This window comes from Myotis daubentonii, chromosome 13 (genome assembly GCF_963259705.1).
Source record: "Myotis daubentonii chromosome 13, mMyoDau2.1, whole genome shotgun sequence".
Lineage (NCBI taxonomy): Eukaryota > Metazoa > Chordata > Mammalia > Chiroptera > Vespertilionidae > Myotis > Myotis daubentonii.
Genome location: NC_081852.1, coordinates 42,745,516 through 42,771,938, shown reverse-complemented (window position 1 = coordinate 42,771,938; position 26,423 = coordinate 42,745,516). Strand labels below are relative to the sequence as shown.

The 26,423-nt window shown below is 45.5% G+C and overlaps 1 protein-coding gene across 1 annotated transcript in view; it reads left to right on the top strand.

Annotated features, from left to right (window-relative positions):
- The window catches only part of PIK3AP1 (phosphoinositide-3-kinase adaptor protein 1), a 99,376-nt gene that overhangs the window by 46,649 nt on the left and 26,304 nt on the right, over positions 1–26,423 (top strand). The window contains exons 3-10 of the mRNA XM_059660957.1: positions 4,981–5,117; positions 7,391–7,535; positions 9,716–9,858; positions 9,986–10,118; positions 13,509–13,705; positions 16,514–16,703; positions 23,376–23,471; positions 25,373–25,567. Coding sequence (XP_059516940.1) covers positions 4,981–5,117; positions 7,391–7,535; positions 9,716–9,858; positions 9,986–10,118; positions 13,509–13,705; positions 16,514–16,703; positions 23,376–23,471; positions 25,373–25,567 — 1,236 coding nt within the window. The remainder of the gene's footprint in view (positions 1–4,980; positions 5,118–7,390; positions 7,536–9,715; positions 9,859–9,985; positions 10,119–13,508; positions 13,706–16,513; positions 16,704–23,375; positions 23,472–25,372; positions 25,568–26,423) is intronic.

The window sequence follows — 26,423 nt, the reverse complement described above, 5'->3', positions numbered from 1 at the left end:
TTATTTGTATTTATTTGTAACTCCATGGTGATTAGTGATAATGAATGAGTGTGTGTGTGTGTGTGTGTGTGTAGAGAGAGAGAGAGAGAGGTAATTTGTATTTCTTTCTTTGTGAATTATCTACTTATTGGGCTTTGGGCGTTTTTAAACAGATTTCTATGACCATTTAATATATATAAGGAGATTAGTTCCTTGGCATATTTATTTCAAAGTTTAACCAGTTTGTGATTTGCCCTGGGATTTTTTTGGTAACAGCTTTATTGAGATCTAATTTACATAACACAATTTACCCATTTAAAGTGTACCATTCAGTGATTTTTCAAAAGGTATTTATTGTTGAAAATATTACAGCTGTTTCCCCCTTTTCCCTCCATTGACCCTCTCTATCTCACTCCCGCAGTCCCCAGGCCTTCACTGCACTATTGTCTGTGTCCATGGGTCATGCATATATGCATATGTTCTTGGGTTAATCTCTTCCCGCCAGTAATTTTTTTTGTATAGTCACAGGCTTGTGCAACTATTGCCACAACTCATTCTAGAGTATTTTCATCATCTCAAAAAGAAACCCCATATCCTTTAACTATCATTTCCTGACCTTGCCCCACCCAATCCCAGCTCCCCAGCCCTCAGCAGCCACTAATCTACTTTCTGTCTCTATAGACTTGCCTGTACTAACATATCATATATTGGAATATTATGATATGTGTGGGGTTTTTTGTGGCTGGCTTATTTCACATAGCATAGTGTTTACAAGGTTCATCTATATTGTAGCATGTATTGATATTGTATTCCTTTTTATGTCTGAATGATATAATTCATCAGTTGATCGACACTTCGGTTTTTCCCCACTTTTGGCTATTATGATTAATGCTTTTATAAACATATGATTGAGTTTTTATGTTTTTACATTTTTGTTTATTGAAGTTTTAAATTCATGTCATCAACTCTATTGTTTGTTTGGATTGTATTTCTTCACGTGTTTAAGATGAACAGATCTTTCCCTAAACCAATGATAAAACTTTCAACCACATTTTCATAATTTTAAGTTTTAAAATTTGTTTTACTTTATTTTAATTTCAATCTCTAATTCATCTAAATTTAATTTTGGAAATTATGAGAATTAGGAAGACTCTAAATAATCCCTCTGCCCCTCCACACCCATCCCAAATAGCTGAATTTCTCTAGCACCATCTCCTGAGCCATTTTTCTCATCAACTATTTTCTTTATTCTAAACTGATTTTTAATGCTTTCTTTATCACATACTATGTTTTCATGAGAACAGAGCTTGGTTTGTGGGCAATTATGTTTAATTACTCTAATTTTTTTATAACTTTAATATAAAATAAAAGTACTCTTGATTTTTTTAAAAACTTTAGTAGGATACATATTATATATATATATATTAGGGGCCCAGTGCACGAATTCATGCACCTTGAAAGGGACTCTGGGCCACGAGGCTGCTATGGGAACAGGGGGGTCTCAGTCCATCCTCTGGGCACCTACCCAGCCCCTCCCACCATGGCCCCCGGTCCCCTGTCTGCCAGCAGCCTCACTCCTGCCACTGCTGCTCCCACGCACTGACGGTGCCAGCCCCACTCGCACCTGCTGAGGGCACGGAACAATTGGGGCCGGTGCCGGTGCGGGTGTGAGCAGTGGCTCCGGCGCTGGCTACAGGTGCAAGCGGGGCTGGCACCAGCAGTGGGTGTGAGCAGCGGCTCTTGTGCGGCTGTGGGTGCAAGCGGAGCCATTGCCGGCAGCAGGTGCGATAGGCTGCCAGCCCTGATCGCCCCTCAGGAGCGGGGGAGGTGGAGAAGCCCTGAGGGTCAATTGGGGCTGGCAGCCGCCGCTCACCCTTGTTGATGGTGCTAAGCGATTGGGGCTGGCGCCAGGTGCTGGCAGCAGGTGTGAACGGTGGCTCCAGCGCTGGCAGCAGGTGCGATCAGGGCCAGTGCCAGCAGCAGGTGCAAGCGCTGGGCAGGACTGTGCGGGAGCAAAGAATTTTCAGTAACCACCGGAGGCTCTCCCAATGACAGCGACCGGTGCCCTGCCTTGGGTCTGGCACTCCTGCTTACCTGCTCCACCATCCCGCCACAGTGGATGCCTGCCATGTTCTACACTCTGCCTTCTGCTGCTGACGCCAGCCATGTTCCATGCGTGCCCCCTGGTGGTCAGCACACATCATAGCGACCGGTTGTTTGGTTGTTCCGCCGTTATGTCTATTTGCCTACTAGGGTTTTATATATATGGATAATTTTCTTTTTAAAAAAAATATATTTTATTGATTTTTTTACAGAGAGGAAGGGAGAGGGATAGAGAGTTAGAAACATCGATGAGAGAGAAACATCGATCAGCTGCCTCCTGCATGCACCCTACTGGGGATGTGCCCACAGCCAAGGTACATGCCCTTGGCCGGAATCAAACCTGGGACCCTTGAGTCCGCAGGCTGACGCTCTATCCACTGAGCCAAACCGATTAGGGCTGGATAATTTTCTTAGATAGGAAAATGAATATTATAAAGGAGAACATCATTGCAACAACAATTTAAAAAACAATGCAAGAAATGGTGTATGGCCTTATTTGAAAACCAATGAAGTTTTTTCCCCATGATTATTGATTTAGTCAGGTTTTCTACGTATTTTGAGATTATTTATGTTTTTCTATAAAAATTGTATTGAAATTGTTAAAATTCTGAGCATAGAGTTATCACATTAATGTGTTTCTAAAAATTCTTCATATCTGCTATCATATTTTTCTCATTTGGCTTATTTATATTTTCTTTATTCTCTTGTTAACTGTAATTACCAGAGCTTTGCCTCTTTGGCTAGACAAATGGGTCAGCAATTTGGAAGAAATAAAGAAGTTTTTCTTTTTTGAAGCAATGGTAGATTGGTCTATCCCAAGGAGATTATGCCTGTATAATAAATTAGAATAGGTAATTGGCAAGAGAGTGTCTAAACAATTCTGGACTAATAAGTAGTTCTGGGTAGTGTTTTGCAGTTTTAAGTAACTGACTGAATGTTTTAAGTCAGTAGGGTTATTTTCTCTTCCAGGAAGAACCTCAGAAATGAAAAATTGGGATGTTCAGTCATCTAATAATAAAAAATTGAAGCTTGATATGATAGCATGTAATTATTAAGAAGAGTAATATTCATTATCCCTGATCTTTTGGACTCTCTCATTCATAGGCTCCATGGTCGATGGAAGTTGCTTGGGTGGCGTGTGCAGCTCTGTCATGGGGATGAGCCCTAGATGTTTTAAAAATAGCTGATCAAGGAGAGAAGGGTGTGGGAAAGGGCAGATCCAGCAGAGAAAATGGTAGCCTTCAGTTAATTTGGCTGAGAGAGTGGGGAAGTAGAGATGATTGGAGAGGGATATTAGCACTGAGTGAGGGGAGTCAGTAGGAATGGAAAGGAAAGGAGAGATATAGGAGTATGATAGCTCTGATGTATAGTGAAAAACAATATTACGCTCCTTGGAACTCCCAGGGTCCTTTGCCCCATTTCTTAGCACTATATTCTGCCTGGTTTTCTGTTGCACAAATAATATCAGAGACCTGGACTTACTCAGCCAGGCCTTCTGGAATAATGCACCTTAGGAGAAAATATGGAGAGGGAGGAGCAGTAGGATTGTGTGCCTCAATGCCCATCACACTCTGGGAGAGTGAGTAGACACCTATCAACACAGATATCAGGCTCTAGCACCTCCCCTTGCCTGAGCAGGTCTTGGGGTCCTTGCCTAGGACCTTGTCCCTAGCTCTGCTCCCCCACTTCAACCTCCAAGATTGTGGGAGCACAACATCTCTGCTGGCAAGAACTGGGGGTCTAGCGTGCAAGCCTGTGGTTATAGCTTTCTGTGGGGACATGTCCACCAGTCACCTCAGCTTTCTCCCAGCACTGATCACCACAAGCTCTGCAGGAAGCCAACGCCTTCCCTGGGAGGCCCTCCTATAGGGATCAGCCAAGCTAACCCAGACCTCTCATCCAGCCATCCTTTTAGATTGTGGGCTCTATGAAGGCAGGATCAATGTCTGGTCCATCCTCATGTCCTCTCAGTGCCTATCATACTTGGCTGGCTCTGTAAGTGGTTTGGGAATACAGACAGCAAGCCCAAGAAAAGGACGGTGAACCTTCCCTCTCCTCTTAACCATTTTTTACCATTTGTCTCTCTTTGAGGATCTGATTAAGTCTCAGAACTATCTCCAGAAAACTACAGGCAAACATACACACATGCACACACAGAACCTTGCACACAAGTATCCTATCAATGGATGGACCCTGGCTTAAAGCCCCTGCCTTGGAGTTCTGGCAGATTCCATTCACACCATCTCAAGACCATCTTTGTGTGTGCCATCACCCACACATCTGCACACCCCTGCTCACCTGCTTTGAATCTGTGCATGCTCTAGTAGAGGTGTTAGCTGTGGTACTGATCTGAATCCTGGTTACATCGATCTAAAATTTGTTAAAAATGATTGCTTTTCACTGTGGCTCGGGAGAGGATACATTGGCTAGTCATGAGGATCAAGCCTGCAACCTGGGCATATGCCCTGACCAGGAATCGAACTGTGACCACTGAGCCATGCTGGGCGAGCATGGACAGTCCATTCTTGACCCAACCCAAGAAGAAGGAACCTCCTCTCCTCACTCCCACCAAAGGCAGCCCTGCAATAAGTTCCGAGGTAAAGCTTCTGGAAGCCTATTGGTTGAGCCTGGACTTGCCAGCCTCAGACAGTTGTCTGCCTCAGACTTTCTTCTCCACCTCAGCCCCTCGCTGTCACCTTTCCCGGTGGCCTACATGGTGGTTGACTTCTCATAATTAGGTTCTCTTTCACGATTTCCTGAGTCACTCCCTTCAGCTTGTATTTGTATAACATTCAGAACCATTTCCTATTTGGTAATGTTTGGGGCTTTCATGGTGTGGAACCTGCCCATCAGTTCTCCTTCCTTCTATCCCATTCAACATTGTTCTCTGTTCTATAGATTCTGGCTGTGACTCAGTCACCGACACTGAAACTGAGGACGAGAAGGTCCTGCCCTACTCGAAGCAGCAGAGCCTGCCGCTGGAAACTTCACCCGGGAACCTGATGGTGGTGCAGCCAGACCGCATTCGCTGTGGGGTAGGCACTTCTGGGGCGGGTGGATTGATGTCAGAACATGGGCTTTCAGGCTTTTCAATGGATGCATTTGTTGGAGTAAAGGGAGTCGGGTTCACCTGTTGCACCTTAGAGTAATCCCAGCCTTCCTGTGGGGTTCCCTGTATAGTAGCTGCCCTGGGAACCCCAGTACCTGGGCCTTGGGCACAACTCTCTCTTTGAAGTGAAAGAGAGACAAGTCCAGGAATGTATGTGCCATCAATCTAAGACTTTTAGTTCATGGATCCAAAACTTAGAACAGGTGGGAGACCAGCAGACATGAGCACTACAGGACACTCGTGCCACCCGCGGAGTGTAGTTCTGGGAGGAAGGGATGAGAGGCATTTGAGAGCTGCCTTCGTCACTTACTGGCCACTGGCATGGCCCAAGTGAGTGCCATGGAACTTGATGGCTTAAATTTGCTGGCAAATATTGCTTGCTAAAGGGATAAGATTGATGCCTAAGCATAATGTATCATTTTCAGGGATGGGACATAAGTTAACAGGTGACTTGTGAGGGCCACTGTCATTTGAAGTCTACTGTAGTATTGATAGTTTCTCATCAATTGATAGGTCTTTCCTTTCCTGATCAACAATGTGTTATATTAGTTCAGAGCAGCAAAATGCTTCCCTGTGGATAAGTTTGCTAAATTGCCCCTGTGAGCTCCTTGAGATGAGGGCAGGAGAGCTGTGGCAATGGGAAGGACCAGTTTCTTTGGCCGTGTGAGTGGTTTTCCATGCTGCCTGAGGCCACAAGGCAAGGACTTTCTACTTGAGGGTTGCAAACCGCTGCTTGGGCTGGATGGAACCCAAACATGTTTGTTTTGGACTGCTGAGTGTTTTAAAAATTAGGCGTGAAAATCTGTGTTTCCAGCTTTCTTGGAATCAGAATCTGGTGACACCAGGCCTGAGATGACTGGCAAGGCCAAGCAGCCATTTAAATGGAGTATGCTTCTCGCAGTTCGATCCGCACTCCTTCCTGCTATTCATCCTGTAATCAGGATGGTGGGTGCCAGTCAGTGCTGGGTTTGGGACTAAAGAACGATGCCCTTCGCATGCCTCCCTGATTCTCCAGGCTTTTGTTCCTTCTCCCATCTAGGCTCTCCCTAACCCAGGATGCGTGCTCCTTGTTGCGTACTCTAGATCTCTGGGTCCTGCGGCAGCTGGGCTGGGGTTAGGTCTTGACTGTCAATAGAACAGAGACACTCATTCTGTCTGGCTCCCCACGCTCCCTGGGAGGAGGAGCTGGCTGGGCCTGCAGCAGGAGTCAGGTTAACCACAACACGTTCATACTCAGCCTCAGCAGCCCCCAGGAGCCAGGGCCACGCCCCTTCCTCATCTGTTGTGAAATCACAGCCTTTGTCATGAGGGGTACTGTGAGGACTTTATAGCAGAATCTTAGGGTAAATATTGAGGGATTCACTTTGGCCAGAAATATCTCCTTTGCACGTTTATTTTGGGGGGTGCGGGCTGGGGGAGGGGCTATTCTTACCAGTTCAGTGTCTTGGAGGAAATAATCAGGCCCAGTGAAACAAGATAATTCTATTTGGCAGGCTCAGCAAGAGATCTTAAAGCAAAGCAAAATAGCTATTCAGTTTGCTCAGTGCCTTTGGAGAATTAATCCCACAGTAAGTTATTTGTGTCCTTCCATGAACAGCATTCAGTTGCAGAACAAAAGAGCTTCTCGAGGCAGGTGCCTCTCCCACTATAAGGTGCATGCGTCCCCCGAGGTCTTGGTAAAATCAGACTCCAGGTAGGGCCTGAGCATCTACATTCCTAACAAGCGTCCAGGGGAATCAGGTCTTCTGGTCCCTTGACCTCACGTTGGGTAGCAAGACGAGTCTAGGATAGTGCTTCCCCAACTGTCTGTGGTGAGGAACTTTTAGAAATTTTATTTTTAAATTTCCAATTCTGCCATGGACCGATGCTTTTATCAAATACAATGTAAAAGAAAAGCTATAAAAATGATATCATAAGGCATATAAAATATAGCACTCGGGTTTTTAAATTATTTCTATTAGGTTCAACATACAAAGGATTACTCCATCAAATCATTATAAAGGTTTATAAATGTTTACTCTTGGGTTTGGGAACTTGTATCATTGGGGCCTGAAGCAAACAGTGGACCGCAGACCCACCCTGTTCTAGAACAGCCTCCCTAGATAAGGCTGGGGCTCAGGGAGCGGGAGACCGGCTGGCTGGGCACCCTAGTAAGGGACCCAGGAGGGAAAGGGGATGATGACTGGTGCCCCGTTTCAGGCAGAAACCACTGTCTACGTCATTGTGAGATGTAAGCTGGACGAGAGAGTGACGACCGAAGCCGAATTTTCTCCGGAGGATTCTCCCTCCATCAGGGTGGAAGGCAAGCTGGAGAACGAGTACACCGTGTCCGTGAAGGCTCCCGGTAAGTCGCCCCGGGTACCTCCAGAGATAAGGCATCATGCCAGGGAAGAGGCCCCTCTTGCTTTCTTTTCCTTGTCTGTCTATTCAGCAGCTGAGCAAAGTGTCAGCCAAGGTTTGCATTTGGTTGTCATGTTCTGCTTAAAGGAAAAGGAATGGCAGAAACATCGATGTGTGATGCGGGGGGAGGGGTGGGGGTGGGAAGACAATGGCTATATTAAAATTTTTATCATTAGAAAGTTAACATATTAAACTTCTTGGAAATTAGAGAAAAGTCGGAGAAAAAGTCATCAGACCACCATTCAGGCTTTTGGGTCTTTTTCACAATTTTTAAAAACATAGTTGTTTCAGTAGCATCTATCACCTGATATTCTGTTCTTTTTGTGTAATCTTATATTTATTCTCTCCCCAATCCTCCCCTCCTCCCCATGCTATTACATGGACTTTGTAACTTTCCATTTTATTTTATTTATTTTTTATATTTTTATTAATTTCAGAGAGGAAGGGAGAGGGAGAGAGAGATAGAAACATCAATGATGAGAGAGAATTATTGACCTGCTGCCTCCTGCATGCCCCCTACTGAGGATCAAGCCAGCAACCCAGGCATGTGCCCTTGACTGGAATCGAACCCGAGACCCTTCAGTCTGCGAGCCCATGCTCTATCCACTGAACAAAACCAGCTAGGGGATAACTTTCCATTTTATAACACATTTATTTTCTGTTACAAAAATAATGTGTGTTCAATACAGAAAATATGAAGAATAAAGTAACCATAAAGGGAAGTATGTAGAAAATTACCCATATGCCCACCCCAAAGGAAATCACTGGTTTCTGTATTTTTCCACATCTATGTACATGGCTTCATACTGTCTCGTAGCCCACTTCCATTATCCACATTAATAAATATTCTTTTACAACATGATGCTTACTGGTTGCAAGGTAAGCCATTGTTTAGATGCACCATAATTTATAAAGCCAGTTCCTTGTGTTGGACTTGTATCTTATAACCATACTTTTTTAAAAAAAAAAAATTTTATTATTGATTTCAGAGAAGAAGGGAGAGGGAGAGAGAGAAAGAAGCATCAGTGATGAGAGAGAATCATTGATCAGCTGTCTCCTGAACGCCACCCAGTGGGGATCAAGCCCACAACTCTGGCATGTGCCCTGACCAGGAATTGAACCGTGACCTCCGGGTTCATAGGTTGATGCTCAACCACTGAGTCTCGCCAGCTGAGCTAATCATAATTTTTAAAACTGCATGATACTCAGTTGAAAATAAGTCTTATCTTTTAATTTTTCATTTCCTCATTGTTGCATATTTATGTAATTTTTGATTTCTTATTGTATTTTTATTGTTTTAAATTATGATAAGTACTGAGCATCCTTAGCTAGCAGATGTTTTTTTCCTTTTGTATTTAGGATTATTTCCTCCAGATGGAATCTCTGAAATAATGGATATTTTTAAGGATCCTGGAAAATAATGCTTTCTGAAATATTGCTACTGTCGAGTTTATTTTGCTATACCATCACCATCATCATTAAATATTTTTGCTAATTTGATATGTTTTTTAAAGTAGCCCATTGTTTTAATTTGCATTTCTTTGATTACTAGTGAGGTTGAATTTTTTTCCATGTTCTCTACTTGTCGCATTTCCTCTTTTATGACTTGAATCTTTGTGGTTGGGGTATTTTTACTTTTTTCTTTTCCCCTCAAAACCCCTTCCTGTGGTGCAGAAGAGAGCACGCAGAGAGAGCTCATAGTAATGACAGCAGCGCAGTGAATCAGTTCTACTGGCTAGATGTGACCAAAGTGTGGAGTTCCACCTACCAGGATCCCTCCCACCTTCTGGCAACCACTGGCCTTTATATAAATTGCTTTAAATTCAACTCTTCTTCCTATTTATTGCAGCACTGGACCTATAGTACTGAACAAACATGAAAATCATTCAAAAATTAAATTTCAGACCCAATGAGAATAATTCCTCTGACTCTGAGCCCTGTCATGTGCTAGTCTGCTCTTCATCTGCTTCTGTCTTTCCCTCACTTCCCCACCCCCAGCTCACCTCCAGGTTCTTTCTTCCAGCCCCCAACTAATTTCTTCACCATTAAGACGAATCCATAAATGCTTTTCCCTGGACACTTGTTCTTCCTGGGCACTTTTATAGTATCTTTTCTTTTGTTCAGCCCTTTCATCTGGGAATGTTTCTCTGAAGATATATTCCGGGGATTTAGTGGTGTGCGAAGCCAGTATCAGCTATTACACTGACATGGAAGAAATCGGGAATTTATTGTCCAATGCTGCGAATCCTGTGGAATTCATGTGTCAGGTAAAGATGTTGAAAGGAAACCTGAGTCTTCTGGACATATAATTTCAGCTCCTGGTTTATCAGCCTTGAATCTGCTGGGTGGGGTTAGCTTGATTTAAAATCTGACTGTCTTCACTTTTGTATTCAGGCCTTTAAAATTGTGCCCTACAACACAGAGACACTCGATAAACTGCTCACTGAGTCCCTGAAGAACAACATCCCCGCAAGTGGACTTCACCTCTTTGGAATCAACCAGCTGGAAGAAGAAGATATGATGACAAGTAAGTCAACAGTCAAACCTCAAGAAGCCATCTGTGGGTGATTCCAGTTTGCTTGTTCAGCATAGAGCCAACCCATACATCTGAGGGCTTCCTGCTCTACAGCCCTTCCTTTGAGAAGCATTCATTCCTCACTGGCTAGCCAGAGATTCTTCCACATTGTACATCTGAGTACCACACCCGCTTCCTAAAGACCCTTTTGTTGTAAATGTTTCCCTCCACCTCCCGCGTGGTTCAGGGTTCAGGATCTGGAAGAGGAGCCGCACACAAATGAAAGAGAAGAGACTAGAGATAATTTGGAAATAATGGGGGCCAAGAGGAAGGACTTCCCCTGGTGCTCAGGCCGCACCAACGTTTTATTGATCTGGGATACACCCATAGCATAGCCCTTAGGCAGGCAATTTCCAGTAACACACAGACTAGCGCCAGGGGTGGGCAAACTTTTTTTGACTCGAGGGCCACAATGGGTTCTTAAACTGGACCGGAGGGCCGGAACAAAAGCATGGATGGAGTGTTTGTGTGAACTAATATAAATTCAAAGTAAACATCATTACATAAAAGGGTACGGTCTTTTTCTTTTTTAGTTTTATTCATTTCAAACGGGCCGGATTCGGCCCTCGGGCCGTAGTTTGCCCAAGGCTGGACTAGCCTATCAGCAGACAGTTTCCAGTAATAGGCAGACTATCTTGTCAATAAGGATTTACGTGACTATCTGGTGGGGAAGTTGCTTCAGCTACCATTGTCTGGATAACTGGGTGCACAGCTCTGACCTTGCTAGGGCTTCAAGGGTCACCAGCCTTCTGGGTTCTTTGTCTATACTTCTCTGCCAGTGAAGACAGTGGGCAGTCTCGTGGGAGTTTGTTCACAAGCCCAAACTCCTCAGCTTGCTTGCAAAATTCTTCCCAAGGGCTCCTGCTGCATTTCTGCTCTCATTTCTCTCTACTCGCTCCCTTGGCTTCTGAGCTCTGCTCTACAGAAGGTATGAACTCCTTTCACCTAATGAAAATTCTGCCCTGCCTCTTGCCACCTTGACTCGGGAATACAGTTCTTCCCATTCTCCTTGACTGCCTTTTGCCTGGCTAAATTCTCTTCGTCTCCCCATAGCAGCTTAGGTTGCGCTTTCCCAGGAAGACTTCTGGAACTTTTGGTAGGTTCCATCTGTGTGCTGGGGACTTTCCTAGCATGTTGGGTATCCACTGTCCTAGTGCTCCTCAGCTGTGTCTGTCTTCTTCGCTAGCTCAGTGAGGGCTGGGACTGTGCTTGGTGGCTCACTGTAGGATCAAAACAAATATTTGTTTGATGAGGAAGGAGCAGTCTTGGGTGCATGTGTGACATGGCTGGAGCTGGGAGAACCACTTGCATGGGGAGGGTGCATGGCACGTTGGACAGGAGGCCTGTGATGAGGCCTGCTGGTGCTTCTGTGGACACCACTCTTCCTTCATGCCGTAGTTGCACTGCACAATGGGACCTGCATCCTGGCTACCCTCTGCCTGTGTTCCACCTTCCATAGCCTAAGAGAACCACAGGTTGAGGTTAGATTGCCTTCAAGTCCTTCTCCTGGGGGCAATCTCCTGTACCTCTCCGCATTGTCCTGCTATGGAATGTTCTTGCATCACTTCCAGCAGGTGTTAATATTCTCTATTCTTTTTTTTTTTAATTAAATCTTTATTGTTCAGATTATTACATTTGTTCCTCTTTTTTTCCCCCCCATAATTCCCCTCCTCCCAGTTCCCGCCCCACCCTCCGCCCTCACTCCCCACCCACTGTCCTCATCCATAGGTGCACGATTTTTGTCCAGTCTCTTCCCACATCTCCCACACCCCTTTCCCCCCCAAGAATAGTCAGTCCATTCCTTTTCTATGTCCCTGATTCTATTATAATCAACAGTTCATTCTGTTCATCAGATTATTTATTCACTTGATTCTTAGATTCACTTGTTGATAGATGCATATTTGTTGTTCATAATTTGTATCTTTACCTTTTTCTTCCTCTTCCTCTTCTTAAAGGATACCTTTCAGCATTTCATATAATCCTGGTCTGGTGGTGATGAACTCCTTTAGCTTTTCCTTATCTGTGAAGCTCTTTATCTGACCTTCAATTCTGAATGATAGCTTTGCTGGATAAAGTAATCTTGGTTGTAGAATATTCTCTATTCTTAAACGTGGGGCTCAGGAAGGAGTATGTCATAGCCTGACAATGTGGGATCCTGGGGACATTTTCAGACCCTTCATCCCAAGGATCATATCCTGGTGAACAGAAAGCTAGGTTTGTCTTATTTAAAAACATATATATCTATTTCTATAAATGTACAGAAACATATATGTCTATTTCTAGATAATATATCATCTATCTATCTATCTGTCTAAATATTACTTTTGGGTTTAGAAGTCAACTTTTATGAAAACAAAAAGATTTTTTGGTGTCTGTTTCTTGGTTGAATTTAACTTGCTGTATTCAGTTATCAGTAGGTAGAGGGAGTCACAGGGATCCAGTGACTCTCAGCAGTACTTCGTTTCTCACCAATCAGAGGTTAACATACATCCTAGGGTTCCCATTGCATTAATACGAACATTCAAAACCTATTTTAAACAAGGACCTTATTGCATCCCATCCCATTAATCTTTATAGTTCCCTTTAAGATTGCCTGAAAATACTTTCTGGTTCAAAACTAAGGCTCAGCGAAAGACTAAGCAACATACTCAGAATTACTTGACATACTTTATGAAATTAGGAATCAGAGCTATGAAGATGGACTTCTTTATATATATATATATGATGTTTTTATTGAGTTCAGAGAGGAAAGGAGTGGGTGAGAGAGAGATAGAGACATCAATGATGAGAGAGAATCCTTGATCAACTGCCTCCTGCACACCCCCTACTGGGGATCGAGCCTGCAACCTGGGCATGTGCCCTGACCAGGAATCAAACCACAACCATCTGGTTCATAGGTTGACCACTCAACCACTGAACCATACTGGCCAGGCTGCTTCTTCTTTTTTTAAAGCACAAAACAATTGCTTTAAAGTACCCTGAAATTTGCAGAGGAGGTCAAAACATGGTTCCTGTTGTACTTTGTGGCTGCTATTTACACCTTTAGAAAATCACATTTTGCATTAGTATTATTTCTCAGGATTCTCTGATCCTTTTAGAGAAAGAAGGTAGGGTATTATTAGATTTGCTAATTAATTAAAATATCATTTCTTCTGTCATCTGAGGGCATAATCTTCAGTGATGCCCTGAGGAAGTTGTCAGATGTTAAGTCAATCAACCAAGAAGTAATGATTGAGTGCCTGCTAGATGCCATATTAGGCATGCCAGCTTCGAATCTCAGAACAAGGGTGCCCTCTGCCTTCAGTGTTATCTGCCCATTAAGTGTCCTTGACATTTTTTCAGATCAGAGGGATGAAGAGCTGCCCACCTTGTTGCATTTTGCTGCGAAGTACGGACTGAAGAACCTCACTGCTTTGTTGCTCACCTGCCCGGGAGCCCTACAAGCATACAGTGTGGCCAACAAACACGGCCACTACCCCAACACCATTGCCGAGAAACATGGCTTCAGGGACCTGCGGCAGTTCATCGACGAATACGTGGTAAGGTCAAGGCGGGAGAGGCCCCAGGATTGGAAATGCACTGTGTTGTCCTAGGGCTGCCTTTTCAGCAGAGACATGGTCAGATTTCATCTCTAGCATGTCCTTGTGTGGCTCTTCTGGCGGGGCCAGTACATGTGGCCTTAAGAAATGAGCCCTGGAGTGCTGGCAGGTGTGTCTGGGTGGGTTGGAGTGTCATCCCGTACACTGAGAGGTCGTGGGTTCTATTCCCAGTTGGGGCACATACCTAGGTTTCGGGTTCAATCCCTTGCCCGGTGGGGGCATGTGCAGAGGCAACTGATCAATGTTTCTCTCTTACATCAACATTTCTCACTCTCTCTCTCTCTCTCCCCACTTCTCTAATAAAAAAAAAAAAATCAATGAATATGTCCTTGCATGAGAATAAAAAAAGAAGAGCCTTAGAGTCACATGGACCTGAGTCCAAATTCCCACATTAACACTTGTCAGCCACATGATTTTGGACAAATCGTGTTCTCTCTCTCTCTCTCTCTCTCTCTCTCTCTCTCTCTCTCTCTCTCTCTCTCTCTCCTCAGTTTCCTAGTATTCAGAAGGAAGATAATTATAGCTCTACCCATATGTTATTTTGAGGATAAAAGGAAACAAGATAGGTAAGGTACTGAGGCCCACCTTTAAAGAATTTAAAGAGGCATTTGTGGAATGAATCTACTGAAGGTTTGATGCTGATTCCTCTTCCCTAATCACTTCCCCACCCACTTCCAAGGCCCCTTGGTGGGACGCTCCCAGCTGCCTCACCCACCATCAGGCTCAGATGAACTGCATTAGGATTGGTTCCTTTCTCAGCAGAAAACACTATAAAACTCTGCACCTGAGGTTTCAGGGAGTCCAACGTGAAGGCCCACCTTCTGCTGACAGCTCGTCTCTTTCTGAGCCTCTGCCTGTCTTAAGGTAGATATGCCCAGCTTATCTGCTCATCTGGTTTTGGACCCTCAGATCCCACTTCATCATGACTTCTGGTCCTTCTTTGAGTGTAATCTCACCCCGTGGCTAGACTTTATTCCATACCCAGGATTGCGTCCATTGTCTTAGAGGCAGCTGCCCTTCCCCCTGACTCTACCCTTTTTTGTTTGTTTTCCTCCATTATCAGGATGTAGGAATACCTCGGCCTCTGGAATGGGGTTGTGACCTCAAAAGGAACAATAAACACAATCCTGTCTGGCTCTCTATCTCCAGACAAGAGTGAGCCCAACACAGCCCCAGAAACTGAACTCTGCTCTGTATTTGACAGTCTACAAGACAATGACTTGCTGTTGCACATAGAGGGGTCTTTCCAAAGTCTGGGGGTGACTAAGTATGTTGAGTGAATAGAATAACCCGAATGCCTGTTTGGGGCATCGTTGACATGAATGAGGCTATAGGTGCTCACCATCTGGGAATGTTTACTCAGCTTTACTTTGAAGTCACGAATGTATAAAATGCAGTGTTTCATTTCCGTGCCAATAGTTTTTATTAAGGACAATACTGTGTTCATAGTAATCACTGCTACCTATTAAATCTATTTGATTGGCAAATGCATGATCTCTTTTAATCCTTACCACAATCCTTTGAAGTTGACAATATTGTTCTCTCCCTCTAACAATCAAGAACAGGGCTCAGAAAGATGGAGTAACTGTGCCTTGTGTCACACACTAGTAAGGGTGGAGCTAGGATTTGAACCTGGTTTTCTGCCAACGCCGGGGCTTGCTATCCTACTTAGTGAATGTCACAGGGAGGTTGGAGGATGCATGTCCAGCTTGCACTGAAGTTAGTCTGGCTCTCATTTCTCATATCACCCTTGTTCTCTGGCTGTTATCCCCTTCAACCAATGCATCTTCAGCATTGTACCAAAAGGTTGTCCCTACGTGTTGTTTATGACCTCTAAGAACTGTCCCATTTCCTCTTTCCACCAAATCAAAACCAAATGCCAGACCTTGAGTCTCCAACACTCACAGCTGCCACCTGGTCCACTCCCTGGGTCTCATTAGGAAACCAACACGGAGTGTCGATAGCAGATAAGCTCTCTTGGGGCAGCGATGATGAAAATGCGTGTCTCTGTGGGTTGATGCTGAAATAAGGATTGTGAAACACCGAAGTTTCTTACCATGAAAAGTTGTGCAGAGGTTTCAGAGAAGCCAGCTCTCTGGCTTCACAGTCACCTAGAGACCAGATGAGAGAGGGCAGCCGGCCCCACCATCTCTCCTGGGCACACAGGTTATAAAGCCGAGGAGGCACTTTGGAGAAGGGCTGTGGAGCAGTCTGCTGGCAGGAGCGGGGACTAGTGAATGAGGTTCCTGAGGGACTCTGACTACACAGAAGTGCAAGCACACCTTAGCTACAGCCCATTTATCCCATTTGAATCTCCATGTGGCTCGTCAGTAAGGGTTACACCCTCGCGTGCCATTTGTTCCCTTTTGAGGAACCACTAGGAGTCGTGGAAAGCTCAGCAGCCAGGATTGCAGGCCCTATGTACGGTAAGGCAGTAGGTTTTTCTGAGCTTTGGTTTTCTCATCTGTGAACTCGGAATGTTACATCTCCCTCAAGCAGTGGTAGAAAGAATGACGTAGAATGTCTAGTCAAATACCCATCATCGGACCTGGCCCACAATAGGTGCTCACGAGAGGGTTGTACATTTGTGTTGTCTGGTCTTTGTACCTTAACGAGTGTCTCCTGGATGTGTGGGTCTGTGCTTAGTGCCGGGGGCCAAAGCCCTGACCCATGGGAGCCTTGGCATTGCTAGTCACAAGCCCACTCGGGGTGCCTCAGTGTGCCTGTGGGTCCCCTGTTCTCTTCCAGGAAACTGTGGACATGCTGAAGAGTCACATCAAAGAGGAACTGATGCAAGGGGAGGAGGCCGACGACGTGTATGAGTCCATGGCCCACCTTTCCACAGACCTGCTCATGAAATGCTCTCTCAACCCGGGCTGTGATGAGGAACTGTACGAGTCCATGGCCGCCTTCGTCCCCGACGCCACTGAAGACCTCTGTAAGTAGCACAGCCCGGTTCTGCTTCCATGTTTCTGCTGACAGAAGGCTTTCTTCACTCTGGTGGATGGGGGAAGTCCCTGCTGACTGTCACCTGACCCCAGAGAGATGAAGATCCTGCTTTATGCAAAGTTAGAGCTGCCATCATGTGTTGAGACAAGCAGAATCCTTCTCCAAACTTCCTCTGCTGTGGCTATTGCGTGACTGGAAGTTTCAGCAAGGTCCTGGGCCCCCAGGGAGGTGGGCCTGGTTTTCCCACCCATGAATAGACAAGCAGGCACCAAGAGGATGCCTTGCAACAGGGAGAGTGGGCGCGAAAGGGGGCCAGAGGCAGACCCTGACACTAGCAGCACCCTTGACCCTGCAAACCCAGCACCTGGAAGGTGTGGTCCAATGGTTGTTAAGTGCTTGCTGGTGAGATTGGCTGCTCCTCTGAGGGAGGGGGTAGAAAGAGGGAGAGAGTGGTAGAAGCTCCCTTTCAGCACCTGACTGGGAGGACTGGAAGGACTGGTGGGAGCTCTTTCTGAAAGAGCGGTGACCTGGCAGGGAGGTGAGGAGAGAGGGTTTCACCCCCACCATCCATATCCTCTATCTCACCAAATCCTTAAAGCACCTGTACAAGAATGTGTTCATTAACCTGCACTTTATGAATGAGGACGCTGCTACACAGAGAGGTTACACAACTTTCCCAAAGTCAACAATTGTTGGAGCCCAGATTTGAACCCAGGTCTCTCTGTCTCTAGGACCATATTCTTTATTCTGTGCCAGGAATTTCCATTTAACACCACGAAGTTTAGTCCTGGTTTCCTTTAGAAAAACCATTTAGTGGCTGCAGCCCTGCTTGCTCTTTCTTTCTAAAAAATCTTTATTGTTGAAAGTGTTACATAGGTCCCCCTTTTCCCCACACTGATCCCTGCCTCCTGTCCCCCACCCCAGGCCTATACCACCACTGTTGTCTGTGTCTGTGGGTTATGCATATATACATACATCGCTCCCCCCCCCCTCCAGCGACCCTCCCCCGCTTTCCCTCTGAGATTCCGCAATCTGTTCTATGTTTCTATGTCTCTGGATATATTTTGTTCATTAGATTCCATATATGAGTGAGATCATGTGATACTTGTCCTTCTCTGACTGGCTTATTTCACTTCCTGCTTGCTGTTTCTACGGCCTGGACATGAGCTCACGTAGCCTCTGGTGCCCCCTGCCCTTGCACATCCATACATCTCCATGTACCCAGTAAGCATTTCTCGAGCATCTACTGTGTTTCAGCTACTCGCTTCTCCTGGTGTTGGAAAGACAAGGGGGGCCAAGACACAGTCCTTTCTAATCTGGGACAGAGACCCCTTCACAAAAGAACATTTGGAGAACAAATGTTGCCCAGTTGGGAAGCCAGAGACCATGCGTCATCACTTCTGCCCTGCAAATAACATTTTAAGGAATATAGTGTTCATTCATTCATTCATTCATTCACTTGCTCTCAGGACAAACATGGAGTGCAGGCGTTAGGTCAGCTCCTTACCACTGCTTCGGAGGTCACTTAACTGTGTTGGGACAAATCTGCCTCTTTTGACTTGAGTTTTGGAAAAGGGAGAGTAATGGGGCCCTCTTCTCAAAGGGAGTGTAAAACAAACACCAAGTGGGAAGGTTGTCAGGGAAACGCACAATGTTGAATGGAGGGGGTCTGGGGAGCAAGGTTAGGTTCTGACCCTGAGATTTTTGATTCTATTCCATCTGTCCTTCCCCCTGAATTTGCGTGGGTGAGTGCTTGTGCACACACACACACACACACACACACAAGCATGCATACACACATACACACACCCCCTCTCACATTCAGGATCTTTAGTTTAGATATGCTGCCACCAGGTGGCAATTACGTTTCTGTGTTATCAAACCTTCAACTTTGCTCCCAATTCTCTTGAGAATTTTTTGTTCAAGATTGCACAGATTTAAACCATCAACACCCTCACCTTACTATGTAAGAAATAAATGTCTTCATTAAGGTCAAGCTTATGCAAACACTAAATGAAAATCAACACACACCCCCTTCGGGGGTTTTCACTGTGTCCTGATCTTTTGCCCCTGTCCTTGCCTCAGAGAATGACATGGTGGTCCGGGTGGCCCTCTGACTTAGGTAATACACGTTGTTTGGAAAGGTTCCCTGAGGCTCTGGGTGCTAAGGCCTCGGAAACCATTTCTGGGAGGCCCGTGTTCAGCTGTTTCCAAGGTAATATGCTTGTGGATTTAGCTTTGCTTAAATATCTCAGAGGCTTGTCTTTCTTCAAAAGGGGCAAAAGGCGAAATGTGTAATATCTCCCTCCTAGAAACTAAACTCACAGCAGTCACCCTAATCCATCCGAAAGGCTGTTCTGCTTCATCTGACCCCTGTCTTGAACTTTTCCTTTGCACCCCTGCTCCCTCCGCCGGGTTCTGCAGCTCAAGTTTGTGTGTGCCAGAGAGCTGACTTAGCCCTTAGCAACCCCCTTGGTAACTGGCGTCTGTGTAACAGGTCATCTCCAGTTTTTCTTTACCTGAGCTCTCCTATTATAGCCCCTCTCTGCAAGCTAGGTCCCTTCCAAGCTGGGGGCACAGTGAAGGGCCTTGCAGCCCAGCCATGTCAGGTCTGAGCCCAGCTGAAGGAGGCGCCTTTGTAAGCAAAATTGTGGTTACCGATTTGCTTCTGGAACATGCCGCCTGCCCTGTCTACACTCTCACGAGTCTTCTTTCCTGCAGCCGCTGAGGCTCTGCCATCTCCTGCTTCCCATCTCGGGAAGACACTGGCTGCTGGAGCCAATAAATGCTTTAGGGGCAGTGGGGCTGGGTGCAAGGCATGAGGTCTTACCAGCAAGGAACTCATTCTATTCCTGTCCTGTCCAGGCCTGAAACTGACCCAGCAGGGCAAAGGGAGGCTCAGGGCACTTCCTGATGTCTATTGCTTTTTGATCCTCCAAATGTACAGAGAATTGCATTGAGGACATAGGTACACAGTGAAAGCTACTGGAGTGAATGTTTTAAAGTTAACACGATAAAATCCTCACCACCATCATTTAACGTGCTCCCTCGTGCTTTCCTTGGGCACTGCATGCAGACTACTGTGCGCTGTGCTTCTGTACACTCTTCTCTGGTTATCTGCTCCTCCCTCAGCTAGGAAGCATGCGCTATCCACAGTGCTGTACACAGTAGGCGCTCAACTGTTTCTTGACTTTGAGAGCACCAGGAAATAAGAAGCCATCCTAGACTTCGTGGGGTGGAACAGTTTGTTGACATTCCCTTTCCTGAGAGGTGGTAGTGAGACATCTGCTAGGTGTCCTGGGTGGGGGACACCTCAGGGTGGAACCAACTCCTCAGCTGCTCTGGGTGGACTTGTCTTTCCTGCCTCTGCACATTCCCTTGTGCTATTCCTGCTGCCCGAGTTGCCCTTCTCTTTTCTCAGCTTGGGAGATGCCCAGATTCCTTCAGAAGGCCCACATACCTCCACGCATTCATTTGTGTGCTCCTCGTTGGTTTGTGCACTCACACATTCATGCATTCAGCATTGTTTACTGAACCCCTCGTGCGTTAAGTCGCCGTGCCAGCTGACGGAAGTCAGTCCAAAAGCCGCATGATCCCTGCCTTCCAGAGCTTCCCTTGCAGCAGGAGAGCTGGACATTAATCAAAGGGCCCACCTAATGCAATATATAGCTACAAACCATGACGGTGCCACGAAGGAAAAGGATACGGTGCCCCGAGCGGGCAGCCATGGAGGTGAATGGTGGGGTGACTTAGCAAGTCATGGTGCTCACTGCACACCCCGTGCACTCCTTCCTGCATGGCAGAGAGTCTGTGCTTGCCAGAGTGCTGCACTGAAGCCCTTGTCTGTATCAGAACCCACAGAACTTAACTGGTTGCCTCTCCTAACCCCTTCATTCTTAGCCCCTTCTTTTTCATTGCCAACCATTCCTTAGCTGCTCTCATTTCAGACTGCCCTCCTCTCTATCTCTCTGCCCCTGTTTCTGTCTGTCTGTCTATCTTTCTGTCTCTGTTCCTCTCCTGCTGCAACTCTCCCTCCCCCTCCCTCCCCGCCCCATCTCTCTTTTTGTTTCTTTCTGTATATATGTGACTCTCCCTCTTTCTCTCTGTCTTTCTGTCTCATTCCCATTACATCTCCACGGGGGTATGGGAAGGTTGGCCTTTCGCATTGACATGGTCAATCAAAGCATCGATTCCACCTAGAAACCAGTCAGGCTTCAGGTTACCTGCAAAGGGGCAGTCATGCTGCTCCTGCCTCTGAGGCTCTTTTTGGCCATAAAAATACTTACTGGAACAACACTCCGTTGGCCTGCTTTCAGGGGTTGAGAGCTTTTCCAGAAGAATAGTCTCTCAGTATCTGACATTTTACTGTATTATGTACCCAGATTAGGTTTTATATTAAATTAACAACACGTAATCTGAATGGAGTTTCTACTGCAGCTAAGTAATCTACATTTGTGTCCCATGAGGAGTATCACCTGGGCTTTTTCCTCTGGACTGATTCCCGACTTAAGTGCCTGCCAGGCTTCCTCTCATCTGTTCATGCGTCTTTCCCCTGGGAAAGGGTTCGTTCTGCTGGACTCCCTCAGTAAAGTGCAGGGTAACTCCGCAGCTGCCTCTTCCCCGAGGAGACTGTGGCCCGGAGGCTCCTTGTGTTTTTATCTCTTTCCTCTCCGCTGAAATGAAAGAACGTCACGCTTTTTCCTTAGACCAGCAGGTTTCGGCACATTTCAGTTTATTTTTAACTGGCGAGGGATGAAGGTTAAGCACTTGTAATCTGAAGTACAAACCCCCAGCGTCCAGGAATGCAGGGACTTACCCTCCTGCTTTCCTTTACAAAATGTCCTTTGTCCCTGCACCTCCAGAATTTTCTGTGTTTCAGTCACTCGTGTGTTGCTCACGGGGTGCCTGGGTTGTATGTACTCTTGGGTTGTCAAATTTAGAGTTTGAGAGAATCTTATTGCTGCTCATGAACTCCTTCAGTGAGGTGCTTTTTATTTTCTTTATTATTATAAAGGTAGTGTCAGAATCAGGACTTGAACCTAGGTCTCCAGGATACCAAAGACCATGCCTCATTCACAACCCTCAGGCCCTTTCCTGAACCACAGGACTCAAAAGGCATTTGCATTTGAAAGAATAGGCTTAATTTTAAAATATGTAACCATGGCATTGTTTATAACAGAAAAAAAATGGAATCATGAACAACAAAGAGTAGATCAATTGTGGTGTATTTAAAAAACGGAACATTATGCAACAATTGGAAAGAATGTATGTGTTAGAGCCACTTCTGGCAACATAGTACCACCTCAAAATCCTAATAATACCATCTCAAAAGCAAAACAAGAACTTGGATTTTAGGTCACCCATGTAATTGGTTCGTTATAAGGAAAAAGCACATTGACCTTCGGCTTTCACTATTATGCATAAACCCATGGAGACGAAAACTGTGTGAAAACCATTCAGTTACCACAGTAAATCCACTTAAACCTGAGCAACCAACAGTACAGTACTTTATGACTCTGAAATATATGTATTTGGAGTAAAATTTCAGCCTTGTGTTTAAAGTAGAGCTTTGATGCATATAAGCATAACCAATGGACACAAGACACTGGGGGGTAGGAGAGGCTGGGGGAAGGTCAAGGGGCAAAAAAAAAAAAAGAGAGAGACATATGTAATATTCTTTGTAATACCTTAAGCAATAAAATAAAATTAAAAAGAAAATAAAGTAGAGCTTTGATATTATGAAGAGGTTGTACTCACTATTTCATATTACACAATTACTGAGGACTTACTTGCTTAAGCAAAATATGTAGATTGAAGTTGAATAGTATACTTTCAGAAAAAATGGTTTGAATTTCATTATTATACACACATATACTGTTTCCTTACTACTTTGATCTTTGGGGACCAGTTAAAGACAATCTGGTGAATTTGTATGAGGAATTCTATCCAATTCCTTATATCACACTTACAAAGAATACAAATTCACCAGATTGTATACTCTTCAACTTTAAACTATATTCTAATCTAACCTTTTGAGCCCTGTGGTCCAGGAAAGGGCCTGAGGATTGTGAATGTTGCTCTTTATACTCCACATTTACTCGGTGTTCTTATTGAGTAGTTGGATGGATGGATGGGTGGATGGATGGATGAATCCTATATGATAAAAGTGTAATATGCTAAGTGTCCAACCAATCGGTTGACTCGACCGCTCGACCAGTTGCTATGATGTGCACTGACCACCAGGGGGCAGACGCTCAGACTGGTAGTTAGCTTGCTGCTGGGGTCTGGCTGATCAGGACTGGGTAAGAGGGCCGGACATGCCCTGAAGCCTTCCCGTGGTCCCTTCCCGGCCGTCCAACCTCCTGTGGTCTCTCCCCAGTCGCTGGCTGCTACCGCCCCGATTGGGACTGGGCAAGATGGCCATGATTGGCCCTGATCACTGGCCAGGCCGAGGGACCCCACCCATGCATGAATTTATGCATCAGGTCTCTAGTGGATAGATAAGTATGATGAATAGATGAGTAGATGAATAGATTAATGAATTCTTGAATCTCTTGGTTCATGATCTCTCGATTTGTTAAAATTTCTATATTCATCTGAAAAATCTCCTAGCTTGTGTGGAAGAACAACTTATTACCTCTTAGTCTCCTTTTCCTTCTAGATGTTGAAATGCTTCAGGCAAGTACATCTAATCCAATCGCTGGAGAAAGTTTCTCCCGGAACACTAAGGACTCTATGATCCGCAAGTTTTTAGAAGGTAAGTTGTAGCTATGAGCAGGGAAGCAAAAGAGAGAAAGAAAAACACATGTAAGACATTACCTGGTTACATCTGAAAGTTGCTCCACTCAAGGAATGGGCTTCCATGTACATGGCATATGGGTGATTGAAGGCATTCTACCCCACTGGCTCTTCCCCCATCAGCTTGTTACAAGAAGGCCAGAAGTTCCCACCACTGCAGCAATTCATCCGGATAAACAAGTTGCCTTCAGCAAGACCCCCCCCTTTTTTTTTAAATGCACATGTTTATTTTTATTTAATCAAAATTTATTGAGTACTTACTATGAGCAAATCACTATTGTGGATGTTGGGCTGGGGGACACAAAGAAAAATAAGATTTGGTTTACTGTCTCTCTGATGAAGGAGAATATGCACCACTATTATTAAGTTGAGGCTGAATTGCATAGTGGCTAAGAACACAACCTCAATTCCTCCCCAGTTAGCAGGAAAAACTTGGGCAAGTTACTCAACTCCTTTGTATCTCAGTTTCCAAAGTTGTAAAGTCAAATGAATGCTGTGAGAATTAAATGGGTTATTGTACATTAGGCCTCAGAGCAGGGCCAGAAATAGAACAGGTAATAAAGGTGTATTATTGTTGGTATACTTTTCTTATCATTATTGAAGGTGTCAAAGGTGGAAGGTGTTAAGTTATTTGACTAATTCTTTAACTCTGTTCAATCATTTATAATTTATAGTGGGGTCTATTGATCAAATAGGTGTAGAAGGCAGAGTGCTAAGAACACAGGATGGGAAAAATAGTTTTGACAGCAAAGAGCAAAGGAAAGTTGTATTAGTAGGCAAATCACAGGGAAGTCAAGAGCAGTCTCCCCACAGCTCAGAAAGTGCAATGAAAAATCCCTAATAAATACTAGATTAGAACTCCTGTAGGAAGAAGACCCAAGCTTCATTCATCCCTGCATCTCCATCAGGCATTTCATACAGATTGGTTGGCTGAACGGTGCTAGAGAGAAGAAGGAAGGGAGAGGAAAACCCCTACTATGAGTATACACTGAGTGGGTGCTTTCCCTTTATTGTCTCATTTTCTCCTCACACTATTCCTGTGAGTAGGTCTCAGAGGGAAATCAGGCTCAGAGAACATGTTACATAACATGTCCAAGGTCACACAGCTCTCATGGATGAGCTGTGGCTGGCATACAGGTCTGCTGAGACTCCCAAAGCCAAGAAAGAGGACTTGTGTTCGGGTCTGAGCACCGAGCATTTCAGCCTGTTACTGAAAGGAGGCAGAGAAAATCTGAGGGACAGAGGGCGGGAGGCAAGCTTCAGTCCTTTGGCCCCTGGGGAGCAGAGGGGCGGCGAAGGTTGCGAGAGAGGCAGTGGAGCGTGCTGGTTAGGAGCACAAGCTCTGGAACCAGTTTTCCTGGGCCCCAATCTGGCTCTAAGCGACTCTGAGCAAGTTATTTAAATCCCCAAGGCCCCAGGTTCTTTACCTGCAAAATGAGAATAATGATTATCGTTACTCCGCAGCGCTGTTATACAATCACAGGAAATGATGTGGGTAATACACTTGGAGCAGTGCTGGGCCCAGAGGAAGTCTGGGAGGGGTTTGCTATAGCCATCTTGATGCTGAAGGTGAGGGTGCTGGCGCTGGTGGTGGTGAGGCCTCCAAGCCACCCTCACGGTGCTGCCCAGACCCGGGCTTGGTTCCAAGTGTCCTTGGGCTTTAGGGCTGTACGCCCCTTGCCTTAGTTCGAATGGGATGAATAACCGAGTCTCAGCAGTAAAGTTAAGGTGCTAGAGCCGAGAGCTCACTTCCTTTTGCTGCATTGATGGGGGCAAATGAAGGTGGCAGCAGTGTTTTCTCAGTTGCTTTGCATGGGGTTCTCAACCACTGCGTTCAGTCACCTTTTACTGTGTTTCTAGGCAATAATGTGGGCATCGCCGCTTTGGAGAAGGAGCCGTTCCATCATGATCCGGAAGATGTTTATCACACAGTGGAAGACGATGAGGCCTTTTCCCTGGACCTGGCCAGCAGGCCCCCCGTCCCAGTGCCCAGGCCAGAGGCCAGTGCTTCTGGTGCTCACCAGGTGCCCGACAATGAACCGTACATTTCCAAAGGCAAGTGTGCAGGGAATGAGGCCTGGGGGAGGGGGGGGGTGACGGGGGGGGGGGGTGTTCAGGGCTGCTCAGCAGGAAGTCCCTAGATCCTCTAGCTTCTGAACCAGTATCACTCAGATGGTCTGAGGGTCTCCAACCAGCCCCAAGGGACAGGTCAGAGCTTGGGGCAGATTCCAGAACTAGACTAGGGGCAATGATCAGATTCAGTTCTGGCCTCCCTGAAAGCATTCATACACAGCATGAAGACAGAGAGGTATACAAGTTTCCTGGGAGTCCACAAGACAAGAATCCTGCTAAATTTTTATCTCTTGAAACTCTTATTATTATTAATTCTTAATAGCTAACATTTATTGAAATACACCAAGAGTGCTCTATCCAGAGCATGTCATTTAATCTTTACAATAATCTATTAGGTATGGACCATTATCATACCCACTTTACAGATGAGGAAAATGGAGGCTTATAGAAGTTGGTTGATTACCATATAGCAGAGCCAGGATTTGAACTCAGGATTTGAACATAGACTACTTGTGCTTGGATCCTTGTCCCAGGTCTGCTTGTAAGGGAACCAATGAAGAGACATGCAAATAGGCCTAAATGGCAGAGGGTGAATGTTGAAAGTATTACAGATGTCCCCTTTTTCCCCCCCTTCCACTTGACCACACCTTCCTCCTCCAGCATGCCGCACTATTGTCTGTGTCCATGGGTGAAGGATGAGGTGTTGATGGAACAGCTCATTTCGGGGAGGCAGTTAAAACAGGGGCATGGGTGATTCCTAAAGAGCACTAATGGACTTGCTAAGAAACGGCGGGTAAGCAAAGGAAAGGAGAGAGGTAGGAGATGACAAGAAGGGCAG